The sequence below is a fragment of the Anomaloglossus baeobatrachus genome, chromosome 3 (genome assembly GCF_048569485.1).
Source record: "Anomaloglossus baeobatrachus isolate aAnoBae1 chromosome 3, aAnoBae1.hap1, whole genome shotgun sequence".
Lineage (NCBI taxonomy): Eukaryota > Metazoa > Chordata > Amphibia > Anura > Aromobatidae > Anomaloglossus > Anomaloglossus baeobatrachus.
The window spans coordinates 429723100-429741640 of record NC_134355.1 but is presented as its reverse complement, the minus strand read 5'-3'; the positions used below and the strand labels follow the sequence as shown (position 1 = coordinate 429741640).

General features: G+C 44.5%; 1 protein-coding gene across 1 annotated transcript in view; it reads right to left on the bottom strand.

Annotated features, from left to right (window-relative positions):
- The window catches only part of PSMD1 (proteasome 26S subunit, non-ATPase 1), a 201458-nt gene extending 199213 nt beyond the window's left edge, over window positions 1-2245 (bottom strand). Inside the window, exon 1 of the mRNA XM_075340393.1 lies at window positions 2137-2245. Coding sequence (XP_075196508.1) covers window positions 2137-2152 — 16 coding nt within the window. The 5' untranslated portion in view covers window positions 2153-2245. The remainder of the gene's footprint in view (window positions 1-2136) is intronic.
- Window positions 2246-18541: the final 16296 nt, after the last annotated feature.

Genomic DNA, 18541 nt, shown 5'->3' with positions numbered 1-18541 from the left:
CAGCTGATCGCGGGGGTGTCGGACCTCAGCCGACCAGACATCAATCCTAAGGAAATGCCATCATTGTAAAAGCAGTGGACAGACTCTTTAAATATACAGGGGCATCTCCACGACCCCTCTCTCAGCGTCTTGTGTAGAAAAAAAAAAAAATCAGCATGACATCAGATGCAGCAGTGTCCTGTGTGGTTTCTCCTACTGCACCATGTATCACGTCACGCTATACAGTACATACCTGACATATGCCACCCATGCCACCATCAGGCCAGACTACCAGGTAAATGGGGGCTATGAATACACATGACTGTACACCAGAGATTGCCCCAGCATCAACGCACAGACACCGTGTGAATATAAGCAAAGACTAATGCTATGTCCGCACGTTGCTTTTTACCTGCTTTTTCAACATGTCAGTTGTTTTTGCCATTTGGGTTTTGCCCTGCAAAGCTGAGTTTTTGACCAAAGTTCTGCCACAAAAAGGCTGCAGTTTGAACTGCATAGTGCGGACAAGAAACCCAAATTCCCATAGACTTTGCTTGAAAAGCAGAACACAACCATTTTGGCATTAAACGCTGCAGTTGAAAAAGCAGCAAAAAAGCAGGTAAAAAGCAACGTGCGGACATAGCCTTAAAGTCAGGGGCAAAATGATCATAGTCACAGGGGGCCTGATCGCAGGGATCGCGAACGGGCTCGGGAGGTGCAGGGGGCCCGCCGGTCCTAGCCCCTTCTTCTGCTGGATGTGCGTCTAAGGGTGCACATCCAGCTATAATGCATCACGGTACAGAGACCCGGTGGGTTCCTCCATGACAAACAGAAGCTAGCAGCTTTCATTCGCATCTCTGTGACTGAGACGCACATGACAATAACACCATGCTTTGCCATGGCACAGATGCTGATGACAGCTGCCAGCCATTGCAGGCCGATTATAGAGCAGGACGCCGTGCGAATGTGGGAGTCGGGGAATTAGTCAGTACAGTATATACCAGGAGGGGCCAAGGAGAGGAACATATATACCAGGAGGGGCACAGGGGAGGGACAGTATATACCAGGAGGAGCCAAGGAGAGGAACACATATACCAGGAGGGACACAGGAGAGGAACACATACCACGAGGGGGACAGTATATACCAGGAGAGGAACATATGTACCAGGAGGGGAGACAATATATACCAGGAGAGGGGACAGTATATTCCAGGAGGGGCCCAGGAGAGGAACATATATACCACGAAGGGGACAGAAGAGGAACATGGAAACCAGAAGGGGGACACTATATAACAGGAAGTGCCCATGAGAGGAATATATACAACAGGAGAGGTGGCAGTATATACCTGGCAGTGCCCAGAAGAGGAACATATATACCAGGAGGGGTATAGTATATACCAGGAGGGGGACATTTTTACTAGGACAGTCGACATATACCAGGATGGGAGACATTACTACATAATGGGGGGTAGGGAAACTCATATGTCTTTATAGGATTTAGAATGCTAAATGTATACATACATCTGACCAACATGTGGGGATGGGGGAGGATTGGGCAGGTCCAAATTTTGCACCAGGGCCCATCGAACTCTAGTTACACTATTGCTTAAAGATCTCAGGCGATTTGATAATGATGACAGATCACGAGGTTACCTCATCAATATCAGATCTGTGGGGATCGAACAGTCAGAAACCCGCCGATCAGCTGTCACCCGCGGCCAGATGTAACCAGTGGGGCAGCAATGCCCACCCCGGGTGTAGATCAGCCCTTATTGTATAGGATCTGATCTGCAGGTCTCAGCAGCGGCCACTACAAAATGAGCTGCGGTGCCAGGGAAGGCGATCAGGATCATGTGACTGGGCAACCCCTGCACGGTGAACCAGGTAAGACCATGCATAGTGTAGAGAGGCAGGAGCGGAGCCGGCTGTAATGGTGAGGCCTGCCGGTGACTCAGCATGCGCCCGCTGTCTCCGCTCTTCTAGCCGCCCCGCCCGCCGCACTGCTCCAATCACGGGCCCGCCTAGCACTGACACAGTGTACAGTAACACTGTCCCGGTACATAGCACGCCGCCGCCCCGAACAATGAGTCAGCGGATATCGGCCCCCGGCTCCCAGCCTCGTATTGCTACCCCCGGCACTCAGCACGGCCCCGCTCACCCGCCGAGGTGATCATTGTGCTCCGTATCACGTCTCCTTCCTTCCTCGGTTCCCCGGTGAACTGCTCCCGGCAAAGCGTTGTAACAATCTGCTACTTCCGGCGCACACTGCACGTCACGACTGACCGGAAATGATTGCGCTTCCACGCCCGTATAATATGAGCGCCATTTTGGAAGTGGGCAAGAAGGGCTGGTAGAAGCTTCCTATTCACTGCTGTATAGTTACCTTGCTTTCTCTGGTAAACTGTGTGACGCACCCTACGTGTCCCAGCATTTCTAACATCTACAGAGAAATACTACAATACATACTTTATATAACGCAAGTCCTTATATGTTTTTATTCTGATGCATTATTATGTTTAAAGCACAACTCCATGATTTTGTTTCTGCCCTGTAGTGGTGCTTTAAAAAGGCTATCTCCAAGATCCTACCCAAATGTAGTATGTGTAATAAAAATATTAGCAAATACCTCCAATTAGAAATGTAGTATAGTTTTACTGTGTCTCTTACCTCATGTGGAGGGCATTGCAGCTTAGGTATCCATGGTTACAACCACTCATATAGTGAGTTAGTTGCTTGTGGTTGTAACCATGGATACCTAAGCTGCAATGCCCTGCACATGAAGTAAGAGACACAGGAGAACTGTACTACATTTCTAATTGGAGGTATTTGCTAATATTATTATTATTATTACACCTACTACATATTGGGATAGGATCTTGGAGATGGGAATACCCCTTTGAGTCTAAGTCCTCTGGCTCCTGGTCTTATACTTACCCTCCAACATTTTCACCTTTTCTCAGTGTCTCTCCGGTCCCGAAATCTCTGACTGGCCAGAAGAGATGTCACAAGGTCTCAAAGATTCTCTATGAGAGCTGGAAAGAGGCCAGAATGAGACTCTCATAGACTTGTATGAGTTGTGACTTCCGGAACGCTCCATGAAACATTGGCGCTGTCAACAGGTCATCAGTGCCCAGAGAGCGACCGGAGCGACGGTGATAGAAGATGAAGACGGCAGCAGCTGAGTATAATACAGGGGGCAGGGGCTTAGAATTAAAGCACCACTTCAGCGATGCAATAAAAAACCACAGGAGTGGCGCTTTAAGCAGCGACTTGGGGCACTATTTTTTTCCTTGGTGCTTTTGTAGTATTAATATTTTTTCTGAGATGGGGGAGGGGGCACTTAGCGGCCATTACAACTATTTGTATTGTGCTCCAAGCTCTATTGTGCTCGGAGAATTATTTATAGGGGACTCCGGGCATTATTAACTCATAAGGCAAAATCAGGGTCATATCCCCTTAAAAGAACTCAGGGGGATTCTTATTTTATATATTTTTATATAAAAAATATTTATTTATTTTATTGCGTTCGGGGCATTATTATCTTCTAAGGGGCCACTAGGGGAACCTTCAAAGGGACATTCACTGCATTATTACTTTACAAAGGGGCAGTTATGGAAATACAGCCTTAGGCCTCTGCCACACTTACTTGACGAAACGTAAAGTTTTTGTCACGTACGTGTTAAAGGGGTGGTTTGTTCTCTGTGTGCGGTGTTTATGGCACGTACGTTTTCTCCGTGTGTTATACGTAATAGCACACGGAGAACGGAAAGCCCCGCCTTACCTGATTCTTCCGGAGCTGTCTGTGGTGCTGAATGACAGCATCCGGCACTGGCCACGCCCCGCTGACACTGCTTCCGGCCCCCAGTGAAGAAGATGCGTTGTTCAAATTCACTGGGGGACCAATGCAGGTGACAGCGGCGGCAAATACTGCAGGGCTCGTGGAGGTATGTGTTTTTTTAATTTTTAACCTGACATGTGTGTTTCTCCGGCGCGTGTCACACGGAAACGCATCCACACTACATCCGTGTGGTACATGTGCAGGCCGTGTGACACCCGTGCTGCCGGAGCAACACGGACATGTCAGCGTATGGAACTCACGGACACACGTAAGTACAGAACGGACACACGTTCCGTTCCTAAATACTTATATGTCTCCTAACCATTGGGATTACCTAGGTCCCCGTATGTACGTGTATCCGGTACGTGTAAAAAATGGCAAACACGTACCGGAGGCACGGATGTGTGACGGAGGCCTTAGAGGAGGCCTTGTCACTACCTAAGTGGTGTTAGAAGAGGGGAAATACAATTCAATAAGGCGCATACAGGACGTAATATTACCTTCTAGAGTCAACTTTACTGTTTAGGGGCAACAAGCCAACACTGATACTTTGGATGAAGCGCAATGGTGGGTATTATTACTATACGGGGCACTAAGAGGAACAGTTAAGGGTGCTTTACACGAGGCGATCTATCATGCGATAGATTGTCGGGGTCACGGTTTTTGTGACGCACATCCGGCATCGCTTGCGACGTTGGGCTGTGTGACACCTCCGAGCGACGCAGTATCGCTCACAAATCGTGAGTCGTGTACTCGTCGCTCGGTTTCATAATCTCGTTTAATTAAAATGGCGCCGGTTGCTCATCGTTCCCGGGGTAGCACACGCCGCTCCGTGTGACACCCAGGGAACAATGAACAGCAGCTTACCTCCGTCCCGCGGCTCCCGCCGGCTATGCGGAAGGAAGGAGGTGGGCGGGATGTTACATCCCGCTCATCTCCGCCCCTCCGCTTCTATTGGCCGGCTGCTGTGTTACGTCGCTGTGACGCCGAACGTCCCTCCCCCTTCAGGAAGAGGATGTTCGCCGCCCACAGCGACATCGCATAGCAGGTAAGTACGTGTGATGGGGGTTAATGACTTTGTGCGCCACGGGCAACTAATTGCCCGTGACGCACAAACGACGGGAGCGGGTACGATTGATCGTGAAATTGCACGATAGATCGTACCGTGTAAAGCAGGCTTTACTGTTTTGGGGCACTAAGAAGATTACTACTGTGTAGGTCACACTTTTACTGTGTTATGCGCTATTTCAATCTGGGATGACACAGTTTCTCATTGTCCACTATTTGGGGACATTTTCTTTCATATTACTGTTCTCAGGGGTACTGACCGATAGCTGCTATTTTTTGAGGGGTAATTATAGTAATGACGCTAATATTTCTGAAGCACGGCATTTAGGGTACCACACAAACTAGCATATGTAGTGAAGGAGACACCGGGGTCAACAATGGGCTTAGAATGTGTGTAGGTTACGAATAGGGGGTGGTGCTGGAAATTTGAGCTAAATGTATCAGTGCTGCAAACTCCACAGATGAGTCATGGCTAGAAGAAATGGCCAGTCTGGGCCGGACCAAAAAGACTGGGAACGTGAAAGAATCACCTGTAACTGGATTTATCCGTATTGTATTCTCCCCCCCTAAATTTGATTTAAACCCCTAGCTGCTCCCCTGATATTCATCTAAGGGGTGATAACTAGAGATGAGCGGACCCACGGATGTTGAAATTATGTGAGATGATGAAATATTAAGATTACAACGCTAACCAGGTGTGCAATAAAGTAAAACAAAATGTTATTCCTCAATGCCCGTACTCAAGCAATGCTTCAATCTGCATGGTCTTCATTAGGCTTAAAGCATAAATGCCGTTTTAATTTTTATTTTATACATCAATAGCACACATGAAAATAAGCAACTTTGTAATATTTCTTATCAGACAAATCTGCTTCTTCCTCTGCCAGAATTGATCTGTCATTATCAAAATTCTCAAGTTTGGGGTAAAATCTGTATTCAGTTGGTGCTGATGAGATTCTATGTAGACAGGAGGTGGGAGGAGCTAGAGACAGAGGAGGCGCTAGAGTCAGAGCTCCGCCCCTCTTGTATCCACAGAGAATCTCCTTAGGGGAAATTAACCATGAGACTGTTTGATGACCATTCTTCACTTCACTGTACTATTTCATAATCTTTGCAGTACTCATTTTTACCACAAGATGTCCTCATAATCACACAAATCAAGCATTATTGCTGTCAATTTTTAGAGCAATTTCATTTACCCAGAGGCAAGTCTATGTTTTGATGCAATTTGTTTTGAGTAAACCAAAATATGGGGAATTATTACATTTTTGGGAAGTAAATTGTTTGGTCTTTCAAGTATTCATTAATAAACAAGAATTTCCTTTATTTATTAAACGTTGTCAAATAAGAAACTTTATTTTCAGATTTTTAGTAAAAAAATATGCTGACATACTTGTCATTATGTGAATGAAGAGAAATAAGCACAGATACTTATTAACACATACCTTCTATCTGATGACCATGACTAAGACATAATCTATTTTCGAAACGCGTTGGATTGCTGCCCGCTATTATCTGTCGGTGCCATGTCTGCCGTTGCTGCTTATTGAATTTTTAAAAAATGTGAAATAAAGAAGTTCTTTTCACCTGGCCTATCCGCTGGATATATTTGCCTCTTTCTGGGTCATAATGTTATGGTATGTTTTGTAAAGGGGCTCATGGAGGATCATATTGTGTGGGGGCATCATATTCTAGGGGGGCATCAAACTATATAGGAAATGAACAATGGGGACATAGTGCTATGGGCATTGTACCCCATCCTGATCCCTTTCTTGTAGTAATGTCCTCATCCTGGTCCTCATATTGTAGCAATGCCCCATCCTGGTCCCCATCTTATAGTAATATGCCCATCCTTGTCCCCTTCTTATAGGAATGTGCCCATCCTTGACCCCTTGTTGTAATGTCCTCATCCTGGTCCTCATATTGTAGCAATGCCCCATCCTGGTCCCCATCTTATAGTAATATGCCCATCCTGGTCCCCTTCTTATAGTAATGTCCCTATAATGGTCCACATCTTGTAGCGATATCCTCATCCTAGTCCCGAGTAGTAATGTCTCCCATTCTGGTCCTTATATTGTAGTAATACCTCACCCTTGTCCCCTTCTTGTAGTAGTGAGCTCATCCTTTTCTTCGTCTTGTAGTAATGTAACTATTCTGGTCCTCATCATGTAGTAATGCCCCATCCTAGTTCCCTTCTTATATTAATGTGCTCATCCTTGTCCCCTTCTTATAGTAAAATTCCCATCCTGGTCCCTGTCTTGCAGTAATGTTACTATCCTGGTCCCCATAATGTAGTAATGCCCCATTCTGGTCCTTATCTTGTAGTAATGCCCCATCTTTGTCTCAATAGTGTACTATTGCCCCATCCTGGTCCCCTTGTAGTAATGTGCCCATCCTGCTCCCCATCCTGTAGTAATATCCCCTTCCAGGTCCCCATGTTAGCCTATTCTTGTTGAGATGCTCGATCCTTGCCCTTATCTTGTAGTAATGTGTACATCCTTGTTCCCTTCTTGGAGTAATGTCCTCATCCTTGTCAACATAGTGTAGTAATACCCCATCCTGGTCTTCATCTTGTAGTAGTATAACGTCACTGCATGTGCCTCCGCGCCAGCAAGCCGACATTAGCTGCTGGCTTCTTAATGGCCAGCGGCTTGCATTGGTATTGCATAGTAGGGCCACAATTGTCAAGGACTCTACAGTGCCTGTGGGCCGCATAAAGCAGCCTCAGGAGCCACGTGCAGCCCACGTGTTTGAAATCCCTAAGCCATAGATGAGGTTAAGTAAGCGACACATGCAGAAGAGGTGGCACAGTGGAGAAAGGCATGCCAAACAGCATATAGATCAGGGAGGACTGGGACAGTACTGTATGTAGGATAACAGACAAGCAATGCAGGAAACCCCAGGGGAAACTAAGCATTAAACAGGTTGTTGGCAAAGACATTCAAACAATAGACAAATAGTTAACGCAGGACAGGCACATTCAATGCTTACAGAGATTACACACTGTTAAGGCCCCGTTACATGCAACGACATCGCTAACGAGGTGTCGTTGGGGTCACGGAATTCGTGACGCACATCCGGCCTCATTAGCAACGTCGTTGTGTGTGACATGTACGAGCGACCGCTAACGATGTAAAATACTCACCAAATCGTTGATTGTTGACACGTCGTCCATTTCCCAAATATCGTTGCTGGTGCTGGTCGCAGCTTGTTCGTCGTTTCTGAGGCAGCACACATCGCTACATGTGACACCCCAGGAACGACGAACAACACCGTACCTGCGTCCTCCAGCAATGAAGTGGGCGTGACTTTCATGCAGCTGCTCTCCGCCCCTCCGCTTCGATTGGACGCCTGCCGTGTGATGTCGCTGTAACGCAGCACGAACAGCCCCCTTAGAAAAGAGGCTGTTCGCCGGTCACAGCGACGTCGTTACGCAGGTATGTGTGACGGGTACTAGCAATTTTGTACACCACGGGCAGCGATTTGCCCGTGACGCACAAACGACGGGGGCGGGTGCTTTCACGAGTGATGTCGCTAGTGATGTCGCTACGTGTAAAGCCCCCTTTAGAGCAGAGTTGTAAGTATGAACGACACCAGTATTAGCAGAGAGTATCTCGGCCAATAGCTGTTACAGCAGATCAGAGTCGTACTGGTCCACCAGAGCACCGGGGAATCCCCCGGTGGGCCCTGGGTTCCCAGTGGGCCCCTATGTTTTATATTGTGCGGGGTAACGCGGGCTTGTTACTGTGGGCTGGGCAGGGGTGTTTCTCAAGGCCAACATTAGAGCGGGCAGACTGGGCCCCCACGCTCTGATGGCCCCCAGCCTTTCCATCATAAACTGCAGTGATTGTATAAATTCTGGACGATCTCTGCAGTTTCCACGGTTGCAGAATAACTTGTGGTGACAAAACAGTCATGTGACTGCGGTAGTCCAGGCCTGCACAATATGAGGTGAGTAACCACCTCATGTCCATCAAATTTTAGCTCATGGCACTCCAAAGAGCTACTTTATACACATTATATTGGGCATCAATGGATGTCCAAATCAAAGGAGTGACGCCATTATTCAATAAAAATAATCTTTATTTAAACATATATTTAAAATGTTTTAGCAAAAGGTACCGAATAAAAAGAGAGGCACGGACAGAAACAGTAATTACATCCCCATATTGATCACCCATCGATCAATGAGATGTTTACACCAAAAAACACAGGTGAATTTAAATAGATCAAATATTGCATGTTCTAGTGGACCAAACACAGACTCTGCGATTTTGACCGCGTTTTTTTATCAAATACTGCAAATATTCACTAATGCACAGTTCACCCATAAGTAATTTGTACTCATAAGAATAAATAAAATAAAAGAGTATATGGGTTCCCTTATAGCATAGGAAATGCAGTTTGGGCTTCAAAAGACCGTACAGTCACTATCGCAGAGCCCGGATAGCTCCACAGACACCAAGACTCATTAAAGATAGGCTCAAAGCCTTAATCATGGCATAATTACAATGATATCAGACAAATATTCATTAAAGATAGGCTAACGCCCACCATAGTGTTATCACAATGATATCATGAAAGTACATCACCTGAATGAATGGTGTCCTGCCGTGACCCTCACACTCCGACACGTGTTTCGCAAATGGCTTTCTCGAGGAGCGTGTCAGAGGTGAGGGGCGGGTTGGTTTAAAAGCATCAAGTGACCAATAGAAAACAGAGAGCTCAAACCGCCCTTATCGCGTCAGAGCAGAACGCAGATTAATCCAATTATGGCGCATGACAATGGTTGCCACAGACGCTAATAAATGGACCTCCCACAAGTCGCGATCACGTGACCGTGATGTCATGACCCACATGATCGTGAGTCATGGCAACCACGTAACGCTACTGACGCGATGTGGGACGGCCAGCGAGCGGCACCAACAGACATGCGCACTGGGTAATCTATGATACTTAGAAAAACCAGAGAGGAAAATCTCATGGTTGGTTCCCATTATTAATGCAAACCGCACAGATGGGCCTCAAAGGGCACATCTACACATAACATGATATTGAGACAACAAATAGTTATATTTTAGTATACACATATACATAATATAATATACATTAAACCCTTAAACATCATATACTATGTGGCATAAACCGCCAATCACACCACTCCACCAATATGAATAGCAATTTTTTGGCACTTTTTAATCGTCCCATTATCCCGAAAGCGGCTTGAAAAGTAGCTCCTTTTTTCCTGGCCATAGGGTCATCGGAAAAGAACATCTCTGTAGGTGTAGAGTTGGAACACTTCATAGATGATAATAAACCAAATATATGGTATCCTATTAAGCTGAAAAAACAGACAATAAAATCATAAAAGAACAAAAACCCACCAAACACACCTGACTAAAAACAGGTATCACCTTGCACAGAATGCATAAAGCGTTACAAAACGTTAAAAAAACGTCATATGGACATAAAACTTAATAACCCCAACTAGACATGAACAAAACAGGGTTACAAAACCCACATCGCGTCAGTAGCGTTACGTGGTTGCCATGACTCACGATCATGTGGGTCATGACATCACGGTCACGTGATCGCGACTTGTGGGAGGTCCATTTATTAGCGTCTGTGGCAACCATTGTCATGCGCCATAATTGGATTAATCTGCGTTCTGCTCTGACGCGATAAGGGCGGTTTGAGCTCTCTGTTTTCTATTGGTCACTTGATGCTTTTAAACCAACCCGCCCCTCACCTCTGACACGCTCCTCGAGAAAGCCATTTGCGAAACACGTGTCGGAGTGTGAGGGTCACGGCAGGACACCATTCATTCAGGTGATGTACTTTCATGATATCATTGTGATAACACTATGGTGGGCGTTAGCCTATCTTTAATGAATATTTGTCTGATATCATTGTAATTATGCCATGATTAAGGCGTTTAGCCTATCTTTAATGAGTCTTGGTGTCTGTGGAGCTATCCGGGCTCTGCGATAGTGACTGTACGGTCTTTTGAAGCCCAAACTGCATTTCCTATGCTATAAGGGAACCCATATACTCTTTTATTTTATTTATTCTTATGAGTACAAATTACTTATGGGTGAACTGTGCATTAGTGAATATTTGCAGTATTTGATAAAAAAACGCGGTCAAAATCGCAGAGTCTGTGTTTGGTCCACTAGAACATGCAATATTTGATCTATTTAAATTCACCTGTGTTTTTTGGTGTAAACATCTCATTGATCGATGGGTGATCAATATGGGGATGTAATTACTGTTTCTGTCCGTGCCTCTCTTTTTATTCGGTACCTTTTGCTAAAACATTTTAAATATATGTTTAAATAAAGATTATTTTTATTGAATAATGGCGTCACTCCTTTGATTTGGACATCCATTGATGCCCAATATAATGTGTATAAAGTAGCTCTTTGGAGTGCCATGAGCTAAAATTTGATGGACATGAGGTGGTTAATTATATGTTTTTGCTGTTTTTTGAACAGTTGGTCCTACTCCACAATGGACTTCAAAGCCAGAGAACTAAGCTGGCTTTCTAAAGCCTCCACTATATTTAGCAAAGGTGCCGGTACGAATTTACCTCAGGTATCCTGCAAGGATAGTATTAAAAAATATAAAAACGTCCTTCATAAAAAAACGAAAATATGGTGGACAAATAATGCCCTTGAACGGTATTGTGAACAGGAGATCATTCCCCGGGGTCTTAGAATCCATTTATATCCCAGCTTTGATCTGGAGGAGGAGGAATTGATTTTGAAATGGCAGAAAGCTGCTGCTAAATGCTCATTCGAGTTCATGAAAATTATAAATGAAAAAAACAAAATTACTCTGCAAAAACTAGAGGAGGAGATAAAAGAACTTGAGGAAGGTTTCCAAAAGGATTTGTCCAAGGATGAATTACAAGAACTCTTTGTGAGCCTGGATAAGGATTTTGAACGGTGGGAGAAGGAGATTAGCGCTGATAAATTGAAAAAGTATCAACGCGATGTCCAAGACTTTGAGTCTAAAAAAATCTATAAGTGGCAGACCAAAAAGGAAACTAGATTGGCCACTTCTAGGTTTGCCTCTAATCAATCCCTGAATTCTGCATCTGAGAGCAATGTGTCTAGCAGTGGCTCTGAAGGTCCCAGAGATCCTTCGTTTGGTGGATACAAGGGGAAACGCAAAGGATACGACATCTTTAATCCTAGGGACAAACGCAAAGATGGGCCACAGGTAATTAATCTTTCGCAACACAGGCTCTCAGATGTACAAATTTCTGTTTTGGAAAAGGGATTAACTTTCTCCCCTTCTAATCCTTTAGACGCGTTCACAGCGGTGAAGGATATTCACCTCTTTTCAAGAAAAATCCTCCTCAAAAAGTTGCACCACAAGACACAGGGTCCTGATACCTTTACTACTAGGGAGGAGCAGGAGGCACTTTCAATTTTACAATCTTTGGAGGAGGAGAGCTCTGAAAATGAGGTTGGTGATTTCCCGTTGCAGCTTATGAACAAATCTAAAAAATTCCCAAGCCTAAGTATTTGTCCGGCCTTAGAGGTATTTACAAAAATGGTATCTCAAGAGATTGAGGATTTAGCCGCCGTATCTTCACCTGCCAGAAATCTCAGCAAAGCTGAGTGGGCTGGTTTGAAAGAGTTACAATCCTGGCAGGATGTTATAATTAAGCCAGCAGATAAAGGCGGCAACCTCGTTATATGGCCTTGTGACAAATACGAGGAGCAGGCTAACAAACTATTAGGGGATACTAGTTGTTATCGGAAATTACCATATAATCCTACCTCGTCTTTTCATAACTCCCTGATTGTGATTTTGGAGCAGGCATATGAGAAGGGGATTATACCTAAGAAATTCCTTGATACAATTAAAAAACTTCATCCACGGCTTCCGGCTCTGTACCTGATCCCTAAAATCCACAAGGATCCAACTAACCCCCCTGGCAGACCAATAATATCAGGGAATGGCAGTCTCATTGAATTGGTGTGTCAGGTTATTGATTATTATTTGAAGCCGTTGGTATGTGAGTTACCATCCTACATTCAGGATACCACGGCGGCTCTCAGACGTTTGGATGGGATTCATCTAGAGGATAATATGGTGATGGTGTCTGCTGACATAGAATCCCTATATACCTCTATTAGACATCCTGATGGTCTGAGAGCTGTCTCTTGGTATCTTGGGTCTAGTAATATTGCACGACCTACGGCTGAGGTAATTCTAACTCTGTTAGAGTATATACTGACACACAACATCTTCATATTCAATGGGAAGGTCTACCTACAGACTCAAGGTACTGCCATGGGCGCTTGTTGTGCGCCATCCTATGCCAACCTTTTTTTGGGGGCATGGGAGCGGCAGATCTTTGTGAGTGATAATAACCTATGTACACATCAGGTCTTAAATTGGATCAGGTATATTGATGATGTGTGGTTCATCTGGGAGGGTGATGTGGGTGGATTACAGGAATTTATGCAGAGTTTAAATCAAAATAATCTAAACATTAAACTCACCTTCGAGTATGGCCGAGAGATCAATTTTCTGGATTTAAGAATTGTTGCATTGCCAGATGGCATGCTGTCCACTCAGGTGTTCCGTAAACCCACTGCCACCAATTCTTTATTACTTGCTTCGTCCGCACACCCCAAGAGTACAATTAAGGGGATTCCTATTGGCCAGTTTCTCAGGGTCAGGAGGATCTGCTCGGATGACACGAGTTTTATGACCCATTCTGAGGAACTGGCCCATAGATTTGAATCAAGAGGGTATAGTCGGAGGACAATCAGGCGTGGGTTCAAAAGAGCAGCAGGGTTGTCTAGGAATTCCCTCCTTTTTTCTAACAAGGTGAAAGTAAAAAATGACCAGACAGTGCGTCTCATTACCACGTTTAACAACAAGTGGGATAAAATGAGGACAATTGTTCAAAAACACTGGAGTATCCTACTGACGGATCCAGTTTTAAAAAGGATTCTTCCATCACGACCATCTATTGTGGCTAAACGTGGTAAAAATTTGAGGGATATGTTGGTCCATAGCAACTATGAACCTTCTCGGACGAACATATCCAGCCAACCATTATCGGTAGGCTTTTTTCCCTGTGGCCTTTGCAAAGCGTGTGCCAATCTTGTGAAGTCTAAGAAATTTCACAACTTTGATGGATCACGTGAGTTCGATATTAGGCATCGGATCACGTGTTCCTCTAAAGGAGTGATTTATAGGATTGAGTGCCCGTGCAAAAAAGTCTATGTAGGGCTAACCACTAGAGAGCTAAAAATTAGAATCCGTGAGCACTGTCTGGACATTGAGAAAGCTAAAAGTATTACTGATGAAAGTCAGTTAAAAACTATTCCCAGACACTATAAAAAATTTCATGGCTGCAACCCTACTATGCTCAGAGCGAAAGGCATTGATCTGGTGTCTCTTGGGACTAGGGGGGGTGACCTGGGTAGGTTCCTAGCCCAGGTTGAAAGTAAATGGATTTATAGGCTGGGAACATTGACTCCTAATGGATTGAATGAGAATATGGGGTTCTCAGCTTTTTTGTAACCCTGTTTTGTTCATGTCTAGTTGGGGTTATTAAGTTTTATGTCCATATGACGTTTTTTAACGTTTTGTAACGCTTTATGCATTCTGTGCAAGGTGATACCTGTTTTTAGTCAGGTGTGTTTGGTGGGTTTTTGTTCTTTTATGATTTTAATTGTCTGTTTTTTCAGCTTAATAGGATACCATATATTTGGTTTATTATCATCTATGAAGTGTTCCAACTCTACACCTACAGAGATGTTCTTTTCCGATGACCCTATGGCCAGGAAAAAAGGAGCTACTTTTCAAGCCGCTTTCGGGATAATGGGACGATTAAAAAGTGCCAAAAAATTGCTATTCATATTGGTGGAGTGGTGTGATTGGCGGTTTATGCCACATAGTATATGATGTTTAAGGGTTTAATGTATATTATATTATGTATATGTGTATACTAAAATATAACTATTTGTTGTCTCAATATCATGTTATGTGTAGATGTGCCCTTTGAGGCCCATCTGTGCGGTTTGCATTAATAATGGGAACCAACCATGAGATTTTCCTCTCTGGTTTTTCTAAGTATCATAGATTACCCAGTGCGCATGTCTGTTGGTGCCGCTCGCTGGCCGTCCCACATCGCGTCAGTAGCGTTACGTGGTTGCCATGACTCACGATCATGTGGGTCATGACATCACGGTCACGTGATCGCGACTTGTGGGAGGTCCATTTATTAGCGTCTGTGGCAACCATTGTCATGCGCCATAATTGGATTAATCTGCGTTCTGCTCTGACGCGATAAGGGCGGTTTGAGCTCTCTGTTTTCTATTGGTCACTTGATGCTTTTAAACCAACCCGCCCCTCACCTCTGACACGCTCCTCGAGAAAGCCATTTGCGAAACACGTGTCGGAGTGTGAGGGTCACGGCAGGACACCATTCATTCAGGTGATGTACTTTCATGATATCATTGTGATAACACTATGGTGGGCGTTAGCCTATCTTTAATGAATATTTGTCTGATATCATTGTAATTATGCCATGATTAAGGCGTTTAGCCTATCTTTAATGAGTCTTGGTGTCTGTGGAGCTATCCGGGCTCTGCGATAGTGACTGTACGGTCTTTTGAAGCCCAAACTGCATTTCCTATGCTATAAGGGAACCCATATACTCTTTTATTTTATTTATTCTTATGAGTACAAATTACTTATGGGTGAACTGTGCATTAGTGAATATTTGCAGTATTTGATAAAAAAACGCGGTCAAAATCGCAGAGTCTGTGTTTGGTCCACTAGAACATGCAATATTTGATCTATTTAAATTCACCTGTGTTTTTTGGTGTAAACATCTCATTGATCGATGGGTGATCAATATGGGGATGTAATTACTGTTTCTGTCCGTGCCTCTCTTTTTATTCGGTACCTTTTGCTAAAACATTTTAAATATATGTTTAAATAAAGATTATTTTTATTGAATAATGGCGTCACTCCTTTGATTTGGACATCCATTGATGCCCAATATAATGTGTATATAATATGAGGTGAGTGCAGGACCTGCAGACTTCGCCTCTCATATTCAAATGTATGCGCATATTTCAGGCGCATATACAGAACAGTGTGGCGCCAGGACTGAGGCAGAAGAGCTTCTCAGCCCCGACTTGACATCTGTCATCACCGGAGCCGCACAGAAGAAGAGGACGCGCAGGCACCGGGTAAGTGCTCCTGAGGAGCCGAACATGACATGGAGAATCATTTTAGATGCAGTGGCCATCGTGAGGGAGAAGCGGTATTACTTTACAAAGGACATTATCGGGCAGTGGAGGACATTATGGAGAAAATTGACTGGGAAATGATAGTGCAATGGGGGACATTAATGGGCAATGGGGGAAATTAATGGGCAATGTGGGACATGATAGGGTACTGTGAAACATGATAGGGCAGTGACATTGCTCAATAATGTCTCACATTGCCCAATAATGTGTCACATTCCCAATAATGTGTCACATTGCCAAATAATGTCCCCTACTGCCCTATAATGTCCCCCATTGCCTAATAATGTCGCCCATTGCCCAATAATGTCCCACATTGCCAATATATTACTGCTGTAATATAATTTAATTTTGTGGCTACTGTCTCCCATGGGGGGGAACAAAAGTCTGAAGTAATGTAGAAATTGGGGAAAAAGTGAGGAATGTGCTCTGGGAGTGATCGGCTATAGGTGACTGTGTGTTATTTTCTGTAGAATCGAATCATGGCAGGAAGAAGTGGTGGCAGTCTGCGCCAGATGAAAAACGAAAATGAAGATGAATTACTTCAGCTAGAGAAGTCACTGGTAAGTCAGTGTATTACATGTACACACACTATACACTATATACAGAGCTCCTGTGTATAATGTCACTAATTAATGTCACTGATGATCACTGTATTACCTGTGCACTATATACAGATCTTCTGTCTATAAAGTCACCGGCGATCACTATATACAGAGCTCCTGTGTATAATGGCACTAATGGTACTATTAGTGTTATTAGAATTGTGGTTTTTATTCATGATCATTATTGTAGTATTAGTCAGGTACTGTGTGGCGGTAATATGTGGCCTGGTCACAGTATGGGGTATTTTTTTGTTGTATGTAGTATTATTTGGTCATTTATGTGGTCTGGTCATAATGTTGCAGTATTTCTCCCTTGTATGTGGTAATATTCAGTCACTATGTGCTCTGATTATGGTGTGGCAGTATTTCTCTCTTGTATTTGGTTACTATTTGGTGGTACCGTATTTTTCGGACTATAAGACGCACCGAATCATAAGACGCACCCTGGTTTTAGAGGAGGAAAATAGGAAAATAAAATTTTAAGCAAAAAATGTGGTCATGACACACTGTTAAGGGGCGAGGATCTGCTGCTAACACTGTTATGGGGGTAATGTCCTCAAACTCTCTACTAATTTACCCCAGCCTGGTAATGATCCTCCTGCCTTGTATATGATCCCCATCCTTTTATATATGTACCCCATCCTGGTATATGCCTTTATCCTGCTATATACTGGCATCCTGCTAAATACACCATCCTGCTATATACTGCCATCCTGGAATATGCCCTCATCCTGCTATATACCCCCATCCTGCTATATATACCCCCATCCTGCTATATACCCCCATCCATCCTGCTATATACCCCCATCCATCCTTCTATATGGCCCCATCCTGCTATATACCCCCATCCTTCTATATGGCATGTATCCTGTGTCACACAAAAAAAACAAATGTTTATACTCACCTTTCCTCGCTCCATGCAGCATTGCTCCTCCCCCTGTCTGTGGCGGTAGCAGCGTCGCTGGAGTGTGGAGCCATCACCTTTGTTTGCAGCATCGCTTGTCCTCCTGTTTGCCTGTCAGCTGACCTGCGTGGAGACTAGCGGCGCACACAACGATGACGTCATTGCTGTGCTCACCGCTCTCTACACATATCAGCTGGCCGGCATAGACAGGAGAAGATCGCGATGCTGCAGGGAAGTGACCGGTGAGTATACCGTAATATTCACTGCACTCCGCGCTGATGATGATGCGCGGGGGGCAGTGGATACAGCCGCACATGATCACTCCAGGCTGTAGTTGCCAGGGGTGACCATGCGGGCCGGCTGTTAATTATGCGTGCACCCCCTTGCCCACCTGTCAGTGCTGGCTTCAGCGCTGAGGGATGATGGGCGGGAGGACGGGTGTCCATATGTAATGAGCGGGCCCACGTGGTCACGGCAGGCACTGCTACAGCCTGCTCATGCCCCCGATGCCCCTCTCCACCGTAGCACCCTCATTCCCCGCAGTCACATTCAGACTATAAGACGCACCCCCCACTTTCCCCCTTACATTTGGGAGAAAAAAGTGCATCTTATAGTCCAAAAAATACGGTAATATGTTATTGTTCACGGTGTGGCGGTATTTCTCACTTGTATGTGGTATTATTGGTCTTGGTATAGTGGATTATGTTGTGCCTGGAGGTCACTTTTTCTCTCTATCAATAAAGGGAAGATTATGTCCAGTAGAGATTAAATACGTGAACTTTTAACCCCTCCTTGTCCTGTGACTATTACACTGTAGCAAATATGCTAAGTAATCGCCTATTCGATGGCCATGTGCCCAT